Source organism: Doryrhamphus excisus, linkage group LG3, assembly GCF_037039965.1.
Source record: "Doryrhamphus excisus strain RoL-2023G ecotype Guam linkage group LG3, RoL_Dexc_Guam_v1.1, whole genome shotgun sequence".
Classification (NCBI taxonomy): domain Eukaryota; kingdom Metazoa; phylum Chordata; class Actinopteri; order Syngnathiformes; family Syngnathidae; genus Doryrhamphus; species Doryrhamphus excisus.
Window position 1 is genome coordinate 19,274,548 of NC_136359.1, and position 18,179 is coordinate 19,292,726.

The 18,179-nt window shown below is 40.1% G+C and overlaps 1 protein-coding gene across 8 annotated transcripts in view; it reads left to right on the top strand.

The window, feature by feature from the left end:
- pbx3b (pre-B-cell leukemia homeobox 3b) overlaps nt 1-15,392 on the top strand; it is a 60,830-nt gene extending 45,438 nt beyond the window's left edge. For 2 of the 8 annotated variants that reach the window (XM_078789841.1, XM_058070266.2), the window contains exons 3-11: nt 1,935-2,176; nt 3,968-4,158; nt 5,396-5,531; nt 6,327-6,356; nt 9,341-9,506; nt 10,074-10,151; nt 10,617-10,729; nt 11,427-11,516; nt 13,835-15,392. In XM_078789841.1, coding sequence (XP_078645967.1) covers nt 1,935-2,176; nt 3,968-4,158; nt 5,396-5,531; nt 6,327-6,356; nt 9,341-9,506; nt 10,074-10,151; nt 10,617-10,729; nt 11,427-11,516; nt 13,835-13,927 — 1,139 coding nt within the window. In that variant the 3' untranslated portion in view covers nt 13,928-15,392. The remainder of the gene's footprint in view (nt 1-1,934; nt 2,177-3,967; nt 4,159-5,395; nt 5,532-6,326; nt 6,357-9,340; nt 9,507-10,073; nt 10,152-10,616; nt 10,730-11,426; nt 11,517-13,834) is intronic. The other 6 variants (XM_058070261.2, XM_058070262.2, XM_078789842.1 and 3 more) reach the window with 4 other exon arrangements.
- The last annotated feature ends 2,787 nt before the right edge of the window (nt 15,393-18,179 follow it).

Consider the following 18,179-nt stretch of genomic DNA (forward strand, 5'->3'; position numbering starts at 1 on the left):
GAAACCAGTGATTTATGCCATTTAGTTGAAAAGCCCTGTAAATTCCCTCAGCTGCATTTCCCTTGGATACAGAGTGAGTGGAGTAAAACTGACAACTGGGTTTGGTGTGGAAATGTACACTGCCTACCAGTTATATTTAATATACCTGACATGAAAAACGTGCCTGGCTACTTACAACCACCCACAGCACAGAGAAAAAGTACAAAGTGCACAGCTTGCCTTGAATCCGAGAGCGAGCGTAAAGACTGAATTAGGAAAATATGAGCCTCAGTGGCAGACAAACCACCAGCTATTAGAGCATGCTGAAATATATCAACATTGGAATCATGTGCCATTTTTGTGTGTGCACAACCTGGAACATCCCCCCCTACAATGAGAGCTTTGGGTGTGAGAGTTGTGCAGATGCAGTGTGATGTGGACGAGGGTTAGTGGAGCAAGCGGCGTATTGTCCACATGGTTGGTTTGGCTGTGCGAGCCTGATGGAGCCTTGTCCAGCATCTCAATGTCTCCAACACAAATAGCCACATTCATCCACTCCTTTCACACCATTACACCTCAAAGACTCAAAGCCAGCCAATCCATAAATAGAGGCAAATTTGTTTTTCACTGACACTGCAGCTCAACAATACATAGGATCATTGGAGGAGTGGATACAGATGGTGTCTCTATTTTGCTTATTTTTGGTTACTTTATAAAGCATAAAAGGGGAATTCAAATATTCTGGCTCGTGTTGACTCCTGTGAGTGGTGTGCAGGGTCAGCCAGTCGGTCTCTGATTGCATGTCTGCTGGCGGACACAATAGAGCAACTAATCTTCTTATTTAGAATCCAGGGGCTATCCATATCTTAATGTAGCTGTGATGAGCTGTTGAAAATCCCAAAATTGCGAGAGTTGAACTAACTGGTAATAAGAACATTTTAGTAGACACTCTGTGTTTACTGCCTGCTTGTTTTATCCAGTACATTTTCTGTTGTTGGCCGCACGGTGGCCACAGTGGTTAGCATGTAGTCAGGAGACCGGGAAGACCTGGGTTTGATTCTCCGCTTGGACATCTCTGTGTGGAGTTTGCATGTTCTCCCCCTGTGTGTATGGGTTTTCTCCTCCCAAATTCCAAATTAGGTTAATTGGCGACTCCAAATTAAAGTCGGAAATGATACCTGCATTGCCAGTGCATCCAAATGTGCATGAATTCTATCTACTGAGTGATTACAACTTGCTGACAGGCTCATGAGACAGAAAACAGCAGGTTTTAATTGCTTGAGAATAATTAATGAATGTTCCACATAGAATTCATCGGGTGCTCGTCCTACTAAGACAACAAACGCTGCAAAATTTAGGGTGCCCATTCAGATCTTCAGAGCAAACAAGGGAAAGGTTAAATAGGAGGTGCACTGCAGAGTTCCTGGCATTCAATGTCAAAAACAAAGACAGTGGAGATGTAGTTCTCTGTTTAGGATCTTTTCACAAAGTAGGAGTGCCACTTCACCATTGAGCATTTGTCAGTTTATGGATGTTGCTGTCATGTCAACCTCCCCGTACACAGTGTGCAGTGCTGTGTGTAAATAAAAGAACAGGCTTAGACATTGGCGACAGGAACACAGCACATTCTCAGAGGCGCTGACGACTTACCTGCGGGGAAAAATCATACCATTGGAGGCTATGTAGACATAATGCGTTTAATTGTTGTCAATAGATCACTCAGGCCTAATCAGTTTCCATTTTGGAAAGATGTTGCCCAATAATAATGCTCGGTGTCAGTTGTCATTGTTTATTGTTGTAGCAATGCAAAACTGATCCTTTATACTGAAGTGTTGTGGTGTTGGGTGGGTGACCTCTCACCAGGGTACATAAAGAAGTGTTATAGAAGTAGTGTTACATGTATATCACTGCATGACTTCGTCTGACAGTCTCTTCCTGTGTCTTTGTTGCTGCAGGTCTCAGTATCCGGGGTGCCCAAGAGGAGGACCCACCAGACCCCCAACTCATGCGTTTAGACAACATGCTGCTGGCAGAGGGCGTGGCAGGACCAGAAAAAGGTGGCGGATCTGCAGCTGCTGCAGCTGCAGCTGCAGCCTCAGGCGGGGCGGCTGACAATTCTATTGAACATTCCGACTACAGAGCTAAGCTCACCCAGATCAGGCAGATCTACCACACAGAGCTGGAGAAATATGAACAGGTAAGGAGTGGTCTCTGCTGTGTGAAGTTTAAGATCATGTGAGCATAAGATGAGGTGATCTGCCATTGTGTGAAAACATTTGCAATTCTAGAAATCGCAGCCTGGTTTGTACTTTTTACTCTGTTCATCCATACATTCATTTTCTATGCCGCTTTATCCTCGTTCGTGTTGCAGGGGTATGCTGGAGCCTATCCCAACTGACTTTGGGCGGAGGGCAGGGCACACCTTGGACTGGCACATATAGACAAACAGTCTTTCACACTCACATTCATACCTAGGGTCAATTTAGAATTGTCAATTAATCTAATATTTTTGGAGTGTGCGAGGAAGGCCCAGAGAAAACATGCAACATGTACACACAGATGTACAATGGAGATTTGATCGAGACGTCTCTGGATATTATGTTAGCTTTTTGGCAGTTGTACATAACTAGTCACTTCTGAACATGGGATGGCAACAGGGTGGCAATGTCATCATTGTTTAAAAGTAGCGTCTTTCCAAAAGGTGACATTGTCAGAAATTCGCTCTCCGAAAGCTGTTTTCGAAAAATACAATTTCAGATCACCCAGAACGTTGTTGCCGTGTGAATGAAACAATAAAAAAATCACAATTTCAACTTGAAAACTTCCTGTGTGAACATGCTCTTACATTGTTTGTGAGCTTTGTTTTGCAACCATGGCTTCATTTCTTATTTCTTCATGAGGATGGAATTTATTGTTGACGCAGCAAACGGACTAGTTTGACATTCTAATTTGAGTTTGTGAAATGAGTGAACCTTAGAGAATACATTTGTATTGTGTAAATTAAATATTACAAGATCACGAGCATGATTCAAGATGGCGGAATTAACAAACGGAATGTTGCTCTATAAATAAACTTGCTTTACTTTTTATAGATAAAAACGTATTTCCATCTGTGATTAAATGTTATTAATTCTGAGTTAACTATGGACAAAATTTGATTAATTGTGATCAAATATTTTAAATGATTGACATGGCGAGTAATCACATGAGTTATTTCACATTTAAGTTTGCTCTAATTATTGTGTTCCATGCTCCACGTATAGCACTATGAATTAACAAGCAATAGCTTTTGCAAGAAGGGGGAGATCACTGTAGAAATAATGCATTAGTGTCTCTGCCACTGTAAGTAATCTGTGCGCTGTGATGCTCTCACCTGACACTTTGATCCTGCCATTAAACACAGAGGCATCACTGTAAAAAAAAAAAAAAGAAAGAAAAGAAACGAAACGAAAATGTAACAGTAATTCCTCATCGAGCCAGAGAGGTAAATTAGTGTAATTTACTCTCTGTGAGTGAAGGTGGGTTGGGTGCAGGGGCATGCACCACTTTGCCTAGAGTGAATGCATCTTTCTTAGGGGTATTTCCAGGTTTTAATTATCTAAATGTAAATACCTAACGAATTTTACTCAGGGTAATGAGCTAAAGTGTGCACTACATAAATGAGTTATTCTAATTAATCATGTATGAACTACTGATTTAACGGAAAGCTGTTTAAATTCCCTCTGCATTAGGGCCAAGCCAAATTGCAAATTGGCATTTATATTCATAGATGACTTCACCTATTATGTCAAAGTAATATATAAACACTGCACTCAGATGAAGCTTTTAACAAGAAGAGCTCGCATATAATGAAGTAATGTCCTTATGAAAAGAAGTGTGCAATTGTAGAGAACAGTCAAAAGGCTTTTTGGTGTTCTAAAGAGCTCCCGCTCTTGTGACATTTACAAAACTGACTTTGGCTGCTTTTGTCTCTGTTTCTACTCGACAGGCATGTAACGAATTCACTACCCATGTGATGAACCTGCTGCGGGAACAGTCTCGCACGCGGCCCATCTCTCCCAAAGAGATTGAGCGCATGGTGGGAATCATCCACCGTAAGTTCAGCTCCATCCAAATGCAACTGAAACAGAGCACCTGCGAGGCTGTCATGATCCTGCGCTCCAGATTTCTTGATGCCAGGTCAGTGCATGTTTTTCTCAAGTTTACTGCTTCTCTTTGCCCCATATAGCCAAACCCAGTGGGTGAGGTTTTTTTTACATTGTGTTGCAGTTTTTTTTTTCCTATCTCTGTCTCACAAGAATTCAGTGGAATTCTTTGAATCCTTCAAAAAGTTATGCACACCATTAGTGCAACTAAACTATTGTCCCTAATCACTGCAGGAGCTTTAGAGCAGGGGTGTCTACTGACACCCCACTGAGGGCTGCATGCAGAAAAATCAAAGGATGCTTGGGGCCACTTTGACATTTTTATCAAAAGTGATCAAACAAAAATAACATTTATAAAGGCTTGGGATACATATTTAATTTCTTCAAACACACCAAACTTTACCATAACAGAAGTAATAAAACCTTAAAGCTACCTAAAAAAGTTTCAACTAAGCAGTACATTTAAACAAAAAGTCAAAAGTAAATTCTTGTCAAAGTGGGCTCTTTCTGGCAGTGTAAACAATTTTGAAATGATTGACATTAAAGTATCCATGCTCCTATACATGACTACTTCCTTCACACCTGAAAATAAACTGACCAAGTCATGTGTAAAACATGTTAAGAGTTACTGTAACCGTTGACAATGCAGTAATGTTTTACCGGGCTTAACACAAATTCCGGCCTACCAATCCAAGTGAAAGCACATTTGCTGCCCACTGCCTGCGCTAGGCGCAGTAAACACGGCGAAAAATAAGCAAATGCTCAAGAACGTGATAAGTAGTGCCCTTGGGAGGGACACGGACCCAGATCTAGTTAGACTTTGCTTGTTCCTGCTGGAGATCCCTGGGGCAGTGGCACTTAAGGAACAATGCTCAACTGTGCATGCCGTGATTTCTATAATGTACCGAGATGCACTCCGACTGGGCTTTGCGCTCCATCACGAAGCCCACCCATCCGCTGCACTAAACTCTGCACATTACACGCTTGGACTGGAAATTGGAGACCAACAGACCAAATTTAACATTGTATGTGTTTAGAGGTTGTGTGTGTGCTTGTCAGTGTATCACTTTGAGCCTGGTCTTCTTTGTCTACAAGAGACTCGAAGCAGGACACAGTATTGTGCTCCTCGGAGCCTCCGAGCCCATTCCTCATCATTTTCAGCATTTATGTGCAAGATTGATTGTGCAATTTGTGTGATCCAAATGGATGAGTTAATGCTGGTCCCACTAATAGGCTCGCCCGGCCTTTCTCTCGTTTTGCTCCCCACTCAGGCGGAAAAGGAGAAACTTCAGCAAGCAGGCGACAGAAATTTTGAATGAGTATTTCTACTCGCACCTAAGCAACCCTTACCCAAGCGAGGAGGCGAAAGAGGAGCTGGCCAAGAAGTGCAGCATCACAGTTTCCCAGGTGGGTAGCACTCATCGAATAGTAGCTGGTGGCTAATAAGGGTTGAGAAGGGGGAAGCCTAGAGGGGCCGTTACTGTGGGTTACACCACCAAGACACGACGTCCTCAGCTAACCTTGACATTGTGACTGCCTAATGATGCTTCAGTCAAGGCTGGTCCCAGTCAGTCATGGCAGGGCCACAGGGAGGGGAGGACCATCATCTTGGCCTCAATCAAGCACTATGCTGTCCTTCCTTAACTGCCCCAACGCCTGCTACCCTGCTATTCGTTCCCCCCTCCCCACAACACTCATTCCCATCCACCACATGCGCTCTCTCCTGCCTGTCACTCACTCAGTCATAAAATGTGAAGAAATCATCAATTTCAGGATAGAAAAAAAAACAGATTTCTGGTGCTTCACAACTATGTAATATGACCTCTCTATATTCTACTAATGCAGTTTTGCTTTTAAAGTCTAAAAGATGCAACTCTCCCACTTGAACAGCATAGCCTCCTTATTAGGTATAAACCTGAAGGCAATATCTTTCACATCTAACCCCCCCCCCCACCCCTCAAGTATTACCGAGCTCGCTCCCATGCTATTTCCTGCTGACTACTATGTCGGCTCTTAACGCAAACACGTAATATCGTTCTATGCTCGTCCTCATGAGGCACAATATCACTGAGGCATTAATCTATACCATAACGATTCATCTGCAGTGTTTTGTTCTGTGTGGGGAGGGGAGTGTTGAGGGGTATATTGAGTGTAGTCATGAAGAGTCAGATACTGTAAAAGCCCATTCTTTTTTGCCTTCAGGGGGTGGGAAGCACCATCACAGTATCTCAGGTATGTCATAACTTCTCCTGATCCACTGTTTTCATTTCTTTGTTATCTCCTTTGTTTATGTATGTAATAGCCACTTCACTGCACAGAACCCCCCCCCCCTCCTCCACACAACTACATTGACTGCTAATGCTATTATAAATTACACTAATAAGTTTGATTATACTTTACATTTTTAAAAGAGTTTAATTCACATCCCACCTTTAAACAGCACAGTTTCATTGACCGTTTTGGTCAGCTCATACTTGACAAGCACACCAATGTTCTCATCATATTTGTGTGTACTTGCTATTTTGCATTGACTATTGTTTGCCACATTGTTTTGTTTGTTGTTTGGCATCAACAGGTTGTGTGGTGTTTTGAACCTCCAATTTTTTTGTTCTATTTATTCCACTAGCCCATGCCCAGTCATATTACACCACTGAAAGATACAGGCACAAATGTAGCGTCACCCCGTCGCAGGCCGCTGTATCGGTCCTCCTGAGAACAAATCAGTCCTTGCAAGAATTAGAATGCCTTTAAAAATTCACTTCAACCCATCACAGGCCCCATTAGTGACTCATTCCTTGAAGAACGGTGACCACAGCAGACATTGTTATTGACTTATTAATGCTTCAGCTCTTTTTAAGTAAGTCTGATGCCCACCCAATTGCCAAGTGCACCCCAAGTATGTTTGCCCTCCCAGCACAACAGCCTGACACAGTCACAGTCCATTGGCAGCTAAATAAGTTGTTGATTACGCAAACAGTTCATCAAGTAAAAACCATCCATCGTGAGTGGTATGCCAATATCAGTCGGCAGTTTTGCTCAATACATCATTGCTGACGAAACACTGTGCATTATTGTTTGCAAGGATGAAATGCAAATGTGAATGACAATGACAATGGTTTCATATTTTCTTTGCATGGTTATTTAAAGGTCCATTGCTGCTGTGGATGTCTAGAAATGTAAAGAATTAAATGAATAGTAATTAGCTGCAAGTCTCGTCATTCATCAGAATCCACTATTCAGATCCCAGTGCATTGAGGGGTCCTTGCCGTGCTCATTATTTATGGATCTTTCATAACTGATGGCATTGCTTCCAGAGAAAAATGAAAATGTTGCATTTGCTTTGAAAGCTCAAGGCTGTCTAAACTGTGGTCACAGACTAATCAAGCATTCCTTTTCATTGACTGTGGAGGATTATTGATTGAAATGGTGTATAACGCAGCTACTCTGCCTGCTACGTGTAGCGGCTCTGTTGTGTTCTTGCAAACAGTCCACATTCACATACACAATCACTGGCTATAAGGCTGCTGATGTCAGGTATTCCAGCGTTAACACCCTAGCTCTGCCCTTACTTATCGGTCGACTGGATGCATGGCCTTCTCCAAGATGAAAGGGAATTAGTTCTATAGATTAGGTTGTGATCCACACCTTGCATTGCTCGATACTAGCCTGACCCGCAGAACCACTAAAGCCGTAGCTCAGGGGGCAGGAGAAAAATATATGTGACATTTAAGGGTTTGCCTCACAATGTGCCTGCTCAGGCTTATATATAGCAGTGGATTCATATTACATGTGATCACAAAAGAACACAAAATGTCTCATGCTATCCATCCATCCATTTCCAATGCCGCTTATCCTGATTAGTGTATGCTGGAGCCTATCCCAGCTGTCTTTGGGCGAGAGGCGGGGTAGACCCTAAATTGCTCACAAAATGGCTCATATTTCATCTTAAGCTGAAACACTGAATGACTTGCGTCCATTAAAATGTGATACAAATTAGAATAGTGCAAGATGACACTTGATGATTAAATGTGTTCACTACAAAAAGTCCCATTTTTGCACGTTTGGTTGAGATACAGACAATGGTGTGAATAAATGATGTGATTTTCACTTTGTGACCCTTCTAAAAACATGTGACGATTACGTCATTACAATCCACTATAAGCAGGTTAAGTAAAAGGGATGATAGCCAGGGCTTTCATTGCTTCCAATTAAACCTTGCTTGTTAGTTTAACCTCTAGGTAAAGCCATCAAACAATTGATGTCAAAGAAACCCTGCTGCCGACAGTGGGTCTCGCCTGAATGGTCATTAATTTTAATTGCTTAGATATTAAAGATTTAGAGCACCGAGATGTGCAGGATAGAAATGATCTGTTGTCCTGAAAATCCAGTTGCTTTTTATGCCACAACATTGGCTGGCTGCTGGGGATATTAAAATTTAAGCGCATGGGTGGAAATTAAATAAAGCGTCATTAGGGGCAGCTGCTCTTTGGCTGGTCCAGCAGTGGGCTGCAAGGCCAGAGAGATAGAGAGGAAGGGGTGGGGGGCTGGGGTGGGGTGGGGTGGGGGCAGCAGCACAGCAATGAGACACTCTAATTTATAGAACCATTAAAAGCACACATCATCTCATCATTATTCTGCTCTTATCGCAGAGCCAGCATCCACACTAAAGATTCATACAACTTTTTAGTGTCTGACTAATGTTAGACATTCACTTCAGTGAAATTTGCATTTCAAACTGCTCTAAATCTTCAATACTCTTCAATATTACTGAACTTTGATCAAGTTTCTTCAAGTCTGTTTAGGGTTATTATTTGTAATAATAAATAATAAATTGCAAAGCACTTATTGTCTGGTATACATTTCTTTAATTCATCAACCCTGTGTGTATTTCACCGAGGGCAGAGGTGTGTTAACAACCAGCCACACACAATAGCGTGAAGAAGTGTCAAAGCAGCAGGGGCCCCTCGTGTTTGGGTTTTGTCAGGAGACGCAGCTGAGAGCATGTCAGGCTCCCATCCATGAGAAGACACAAGTGGCTCCTTATTATGGCTTAATTAGCTTGTGTACCCAGTGGACATTGCTGCAGGGGCTGGGAATTGGGTACTTGATGGACCCAAACATGACATCTTGAAACAGTCACACTGCTCAGTGCACGCTGCTGTGGCTGCTTGACGTCTGACTCCTCTGCTCCTCCCCTCTCTTGCTCTTCCACGCAGGTATCCAACTGGTTCGGCAACAAACGGATCCGCTACAAGAAAAATATCGGAAAGTTTCAAGAGGAGGCCAACCTGTACGCCGCCAAGACTGCTGTAAATGCGGCACACGCTGCAGCCGCTGCAGTGCAGAACAGCCAGGCCAACTCCCCTACTACACCTAACTCTGGTAGGCACTCCTGCATAATAAAGAAAAGAGATGAAAAGAGACCTGCCCTGCACCTCAGGCCTTAACCTGCTGCCTATCTCCCTCCTTGCCTCACTCTCTCATGCACCATTCACACAGGCGAGAGTGACAGGCTCAGCTCCCAGCATGGGGATCACAGTGTCTCCTGTCTATAAGACACTCGGTGCCAAGCAAACTCATGCATAAAGGAAACATTCCTGACTTGTGAACTGAGAATACATGTATTTTTGGAAAAGAACAGAAAAAATATGAATATTGTCATGGGATTTGTTTTCCCTTGACTTCCCTGTCAATCTCCTGTCATTTTATATGTAATGGTATGTAGTCACAAGGAATGGTTGTGTGTTATTTTCTTTAATAAGTGTAAACATAACAGCTGGGAGCAGTTTGACTACACATTTTTATGTGCATTTTAGAGTCATATAACATAAAAAAAAACGATAATGTCTGAAAATGAGACTAGAATGTAGAATGTGCTGAATTTGGACTGGGTTGAGCTTCATCGGGATGTGGTAAGCTTATGAAGTGGTCCCTTTTTCTTGCACCCAGGATTCCAGATGAAAGATGAAGAGTTTCAGCTGGATTCTGCAGAGAGCAAAAACAGTCTTTTAACCAACATGTTTACTGGTACTGGTCTTTTCATAAGCTTCTTATTGTTCTTGTCATTTATCATGTGATACCTTCTGCCAGTGTTAGATTGGGATTAGATGATGTGGAGCAATTGGGAGCTTAAGCGACCAACCACATGTAGAACTGGCCCCTTGTGTTGTGTGATTCTCACTTCATTTGTGCCCATCATGTTGGTAAAAATATCAAATCCTTTTTCAGTCCTCCTGCATATCATCCCCATGTGTTTTTTTATTTGCGCCTTTTGCTTTCCCCCTTCGCTCTGGTACTTGCTTGCTTTATGGGCGTTTTTCCTCACTATATTTGTATGTGTCTGTTTGAGTTGACTTCCATTTATTCAGATATATGTGTGTGTGTGTGTGTGTGTGTGTGTGTGGATGTGAGCTGCGTGTTTGCCTTACTTGTGTGTGTTTTCCTTTTATAGCCCGCTCATGTTATTCAGCTACTTACATCTTCCCTCTCTAGGTTCTTCAGGTTCTTTTAACCTCCCAAACTCTGGGGACATGTTCTTGAGCATGCAGAGTCTGAATGGGGATTCTTACCAAGGGGCACAAGTCGGAGCCAATGTACAGTCACAGGTAGGATCAACAATCAGGGACAGTTCCTCACTGCGGGTGCAGAGGGCTGTCCTTGCCTTGCCTGTGTACTGAGCCATCCACACTGCAGTCTGAAGCAGAAAAAGGTGCTCTTGTGAACAGAGCTCAAATTAGCAAAATGAGGCACTCTGATACCCACAACAGTGTCTTTTGACTTATTTTGCTTTGGATGGAATATATTGGCAGACAAAACATAATTATAACACAATGCAATTAAGATGTCAGGCATCCGATATGAAAGATTCAGTAAATGCATTTGGCTTTGACTTGACCTCTTGGGTTGGTATTGGGTTTTTGGTACCTTGTTTCCCCCCTTTGTTATTGTCCTATATCCTCTTTGTCTCCTTTGTCATATTGTGATATTGTTTGTTGTTGCTGTCTTCCATTATGCACAAAGATGTGCAATTTTGACAATAATATATTATAATTTATGAGAAAGTTAAAACAGTGCAGTTTCAGTTGCAGTGTTACTTTCTTGTTTCAACAAATGATGTAAATCTAAAATAGATTCAATTGTAACTAATAACCAATTGCTAGTTATGCTTAGCACATTTCTTATGGAAGTTTTCTATGTTACTTCATAATAGCTAGTGCCTATCAATTAGCATGTGTTCAGTTAGTGCTGGCCTGCCGCCACACACCAAGTTGAACGACCTGTGCACCTTGTCTCCCCTTTCAGGTGGATACCCTGCGCCATGTTATCAGTCAGACGGCAGGATACAGTGATGCTCTTGGCCGAAACACCATGTACAGTCCACACAGCTTAAATGTGAGTACTGCATCTTGGAATTTTTATGCAATGCAACACTGACATGAGTCAAATCACTGTAGCAACTGGCATTTTTAAGATATGTTTTGTTGCAGGTCTACATGCAAAAATGAACATCTTTGAATAATTTATTTGACTCACTGTTCGATGGAATCAGAACATGTGTGCATGGCTTCTGTTTTGTAGGTTTGCCGAATGTTTTCCCCCAATCTAATCTGATCTAATATTATTATTGCCTGTACCTTTATGCACTCATAAATGTCAACCTTTTGCTTAAAGCTTTAAAGTACAAAAGTAAAAGATGGATTATTTGCTGTGTACAATCAGATGCATTTTCTTCATGTTAATTAAACCATAATAAATGAGTCATTTTCAGCAAGGAAGTGAATTTGTGAATATCCAAAGTATTCAGCAGTAGGAAACTGTAAATGCAAGAAAATGATGCCGCCTGTAACGGCGGCTTTCGGTGTCATTTCGTCTCTGCTGAAGACTTATTACTATAAGCTTTTCAGACATGTCAGCCCCAAGCTAGATCAAGTGTTTTTCACTTTCTCACAAGGTTTCTCACTTCCATGTGCACTGTAGACCTGTGCCTAGTGGCTCAGTGGAGCTTTGCACAATCCTGACTAAAATAGCAAGCGGCACTACTGAGTCAACCCTACATTATGTGGGGGGAAAAAAGGGGAGAATGGAGACCCACATACAAATATTATTCTTCAGGAAGTCATTGTTACACTGCGTCTGTTTTATAACATCAATTCCGGAAATGCTTTATAGACATATTAGCATAGACTAACCTTTAGTGTTGTTGGTGGTGACGTAGACAGAGATCCAGTAAAGGCTAGGTCATGCCTAGAGCGAGGCAAAGTCAGGCAGGCTAAGACTGGCTCTCTTGGCAAAGCCCTGCCTTGTCACTTCCACTCAGCTCCCCCCACCTCAGCCGAGCTGAGACCTCCCTCCTCCTGACTGGCAGAAGAATATGTAGCGACAAGCTGCCGGACATTGCTGAAATCTGCTTAGACACTGATTTGAGGCATCGCTCCCATTGGTTGGGGCGCAAAACAAATTTGTCTTTGCTGATTCCATGGCTCAAAGGCTGGAACAAAACATTGTAACCCATTTTTGGGTAAGGAAGCATTTTGTAAAGAGTAAACAGGTTTTCACAATGGAACCAACATACCGTACTGTGACACAGTGGAATGGTTTGGTCTGGTATAGTTTATTTGATTTAAACATACTTAACAAGTTACATTGACGAACATCACGTTATACAGTTCTACCGAATAGGAGTACAAAGGAACGGTTTATTTAATCCAGACCCTTGGGCATATCTAGTTTTGATAAATCATTCACACTATATATTTTACATAGTGTGTTCAGGTAATGGTAAAATAATTATGTTAGAATAACTAGGAACATTAAATAAAGACATACTAGAGTCAAATCTCACAATTTATGAGTCATTTTTGGATGTTGCTATTGAAGAGCTTTGGTTGATTGTTGATTATTTCATTTTTTTCTCTTATCAAATAAGCAAATCAAATATAATGACATAATATGACAAATCAGTTATTTGAATGTATTCCCCAAAATTGTCTATTAAGTATTTCATATTTAGTACTGGGTGTTATTAAGCTATAAAATTCATGTGTGAATAATAACGTCTGAAGATCATTCTTTTATTTCTCTCTAACTTCCTGTTCCTGTCTCCCTTCTCTCCAGTTGGTCATAACTGAAATGACATCAGTATGCTAATCAGTTGTGAAATTTTAGAATGACAACCACAAACGAATAATTTAAGAGCTGAATAAAGATGTTTTTTTTTTTTACATAGATAATAATGTGACATTGACACATCAGCTATATGCATTATTCTGATGAGTCTTTTTATTTTGATGCACAAACAATTCCAATGTCCCGAACTGTGTGCACATGTACAAATGGAAAAAAAAAATAAAGCATCTTAGGTATAAGGTAGCCACAGTATTAGAAATATAACAAGTATAAGAAATATATTGGGAATTGAACACTGCTGTGAAAGTGTCAAACAAAACAAAACTGGACATTATTTTTATAAAGGCAGTATTTTTGATACAACTCTTGTATTGAATCTTCATAGAAACCAAAGTGAGGGCTGGCTCGCTATTTGTTTTTACTTGAGATGATAACACCCCGCGAGCCCTTTAGCGGCATCGGCTCACAGAGTGTTATCATCTCAATTGAAGCAGTCTGTTGTCATTTTGGGTGTAATATTGTCACGTGTGTCATATTGCTGAAAATGTGATAGTCATCTCTCCCCTCGCCTCTTTGTGTCTCAGACTAATGGGGGGTGGCAAGATGCAACAACTCCGTCTTCTGTAATATCGCTGACAGAGGGACCTGGCAGTGTACACTCCGATACCTCCAATTGATCAACTCTTCATGCATTTGAGTCTCAAGCTGGGCATAGACTCTAACTGGCTGCCCAACTACTGAGGACATACAAAACCTTTTCACGCCACAGTTGTTTTTTTTTTTTTTCCTGTACATTGATAATGTCCGAAAACCAGGCCACATGCGAGGATGCCATTTTCCACCATCAAGAGCCAACATTTCTTGGTTGTCTCAGTGTTTTCTTTGTAAATCAGCTTGTTTGTTGTAGGATTAAGTCAATATCAAACAACCCTCCAATGTTAGTCACTCAGACTTTCATTATATCCTCTGTATTGAAAATGCAGGATGACGTGTATTTTACATGGCATTTTAAATGTCAACAGTATGCACTTACTCTTTTCTTTTCTCTTTTGAAAATTGCTTTTTCTTTGATTTCTTTTAATACGTTAATTAATTGGAACTCAACAGCACCACCGTTGGCAGCTCAACGGCAACATCACACTTACTTGGCTGTATACATTAGTACAAGTCAACGACTATTCAAAGTCTGGAGCATAAACAATTGTAATCAATTGCTTTACCGTAACATGATATCACCCATATTTCATAATGTGATGTTTAGTATGTACATATAAACATTTTTGTACTGCTTGTGGAAATCATCAAATCCCCAACAACAGCTCGTAACTTGCAAAGCCCGATGACACACACACACACACACAACCTTGTACAACACTTAGCTTCAGAGTAATTAAACATCCCACCAATAAATATACAGCTTTATTACCTCATTAGCATTCATACTGATTCTTCCATTCCTGTAGCTTAGAGTGCTCACATACTACCTCTAAACATCATCACCATGTTTTGTTTTGGTTTGTTTTGAGGTTTTTTTCTGTCCAACTTCTGTTTAATTTTTTGACTTATTTTGATGACATCTTGTAACACTGTAAGCCTCTTCATTCTCTATGTAATGTAATGTATATTTTAATCTTTTAATAAAATGCTGTTGCTATATTGCAGCTTAAAAAACACAAAATAAAAAGTGAACATGATAACATTAATACCATGAAGAATAGCGGAGCGAGTACATTGTTGGTCTGTGGCTTTTATGAAGGGGGTGCGATTAAAATTGCGAGAAATTTACAGTAAAACTGTTGTAAATACTGAAATAAAAACATTTTGAATGTTGCTCATCTTATTACTAAATCATACCCAAAAAACAAAGAAAAAAAAAGTCACTATTAAAACTGTAATGCATAGAAGTTTCAGTATTCAGAACTGTATATTTCCAGCTCTGTTCAACAGGGTTCAAACTTCTTTTCTCTTTTTTCTATTGTATGTGATTCTGAAACTGAAAAGTCATGACAAATGATTTGTGGCAGTGATTCTAATGTAATAAACATGTTTAGTGTTGCTTTCTAACCGAACTACACCCTGGACTGAAAAGTCTTCCTTGTGGTAGTTGTGTAATTTCAAACATGAATAAAACCTTTTCTTTCATGACAACATGCTGTTTTTTTTTCTTCACCGGTGGCATAAACTGCCAGTAAATAATAGAAACATACGGTATCCACTCATCCTAATTGGATATTTTTTTAAGTTAGCTCACAACTGAACATTGAAGTAGTTTAATGTCATGGTTTATAATTAGATATGTTTGACATTGGCTTTATCTGATACTGATATCCAATCATGCAGTAGCCATTTTCTCAAACTGCCAGCTCACATCATGTGTAAGGAATGAACACATGCTGTTTTTACTGTTATGCCTCTGGATGTGGTTCACAAGCAAGAGACTACTGCAATATACAATGTAATTGCTAGAAAATGTACCATATTGTTTTAACAATTAAGACAGGTTAGTTTGAGTAAATTCACAAATACGGATCCCATTAAATAATGCTATCAACAATACGATTTGAAAAGCTGCACATTTTTATGTGGTACAAACATCCATATAGGGGCAAAGCAAAGTACAGGGTATGAAACTCTGGACCAGTGGTTCCCAAAGTGGGGTATGTCCATTGCCGTGGAGGGTAATTAAAAAACAATTAGCGCCTAACACACAAACTTACGAGTGCGCCTGAATGACTCAGTGCGAGGAGACCAGCAAGAATGATTACTTTGTACATTAAAGGGGACCTATTATGCTTATTTTGACCTTTGTATTGAGTTGTGGACTCCTATAGAGCAGCTACACACAATAACCAGCACCGAAAGCATGACAAATAAGATTTTGTATGTTCTTTATGAATGGCTTTATGGATCATCAGAACTGATTTTTGTAATACAGTTTGTGAGTGAAGTGCATTTATATAGTTATTACCCAGTATCCACCCGTCAATGTTCTTCCACTTAACCAAAGTCAGGTCGCAGGGGCAGCAGCCTAAGCAGGGAAACCAAACTTCCCTTTCCCTAGTTACTTCATCCAGCTCCTGAAGCGTTCCCAGACTAGTTGAGCATATATTTTTTCGCTATATCTCTAATTTCTTTATTAGAAATGTCAGCCAGCTCAGGGAAATCTGACGCTTTTTTCTTCCATGTTTATCCGTGAGAGCGTATTGAATAGCAACCTGTCCGCTCATTGGTCGGTCAGTGAAACTTCCACTGTTTGGTCCTCATCTAGGGAACAGCGAAAAAAGTTGAACACTCAACTTTCTGGGATTGCGTCGCAAACCAGCGTGTGCGCGATGACATGCACAGTCGTACAATTCAACACCCACTGATTTTGCGTCTTGGCTGGAGAGAGACTGCCAATAGTTGGGAATTTGTGTCTGTTACGGCTCAATCAGCGCAGGCAGCCACACACAGGCTTCTCCTGCCTTCCTTGCGTTCATCCAATCACCATTCAGAACTCAGCCAAGATGCATTCAATGGTCTCTAAAAACGTTTGATTTTTTTTTAAACTCATGACAAAGACTTGTATTTTCCACACTTGGGTGTTAAAAAAATATTCAAGCATTGCAAAGGGAGCCACAACAAAGAGGCGGATAAGCAGCATGCACCGCATACAATCAGACCTTCTGGAATGACATAATGACGCTAGCCGAGGTTCCACTGTACTTCAATATGGTTTTATCAAAGTTAAAGTAAGTGTTAGGACACAATCAGCACAATCAGATTAGAGTAGGATAAATATGGAAAACAAGCACAGTTACTGCTATAACATATCTTCCACTATTCGATTTTACAATTTTTTTTCCATTATTGTCTATTGTCTATTTTGTCTATTATTTTCCTTCTGTACAAAACATTAGCAGCAACATTTAAGTGCTGTTTTCTAATAATGCATGCCCACATACTAAACATTATGAAATATTGAGAGTTTGAGCTCCATTACTGCTCCACTCGGCCATTTGCATTACAGTCTATTAGCACAATTTCCTTTTATAAATAGATATATTATGTACTTCCTCTAGTCTACCAAGTATTTGATTTTAAGTACTACACTCAGCAAAATTGCCCCCAGAACCCTTTAAACAGAGAAGTTACATATTCTGAGATTATGCCTATTAGAGATTTCTTGTAGGTTCATTAAAGATGGCATTTTCTAAGTAAAATGCACTATGAAAAGCATGCATCATTAAATATGGAGATTTAGAATTACATTAGCAATACACACCAAGCATGTGCTGATTAAATTAGAGAAAGATATCATTTATATTATTAAAGTAGAGTTGTTATTAAATTAGATATAAAATGTATTTTTCAGAATTTGATTTATTGCTTATTGGGCATTGTTCACAGGCCCATGTTATAATGTATTACACTAGAGTGGTGCGTATATTGGAATATAAAGGATATAATTGCATCACTGTATTGTTACATATGCAAGAAAGGTTCAAACAAAAATGTATTTAAGTACATATATATTTTTTATACATATATTTATTTATTTATGCAGTAATTACCTTAAGTGATGAATCTGGCTAAGCTTTCTGAGGAAAGCACTTTCCAAAGAGATGTTTCCAGGGTCCACAAAAATGCATTTTTGGCAATAGTATGTAGGTTGTCTATATACGTGTCTACATGAGAATGAATGGTGACCAATCCAGATATATTAAATATTACAAAAAAAAGGAAATCTGCAGCTTTCATCGCATAAAGAAACATAACATGACACTCCAAATAGGACTAAGATATAAAATAGGACATTAAGATAATGGATGTTGCCTCACTGTGCAATAGGGATGTTAATATCACCAAGGTCAATGTTATATGCACAATGTATACAAAGTATACAAAACATTAATACATTATATTTTATTGATATTCCTGATGTTATAA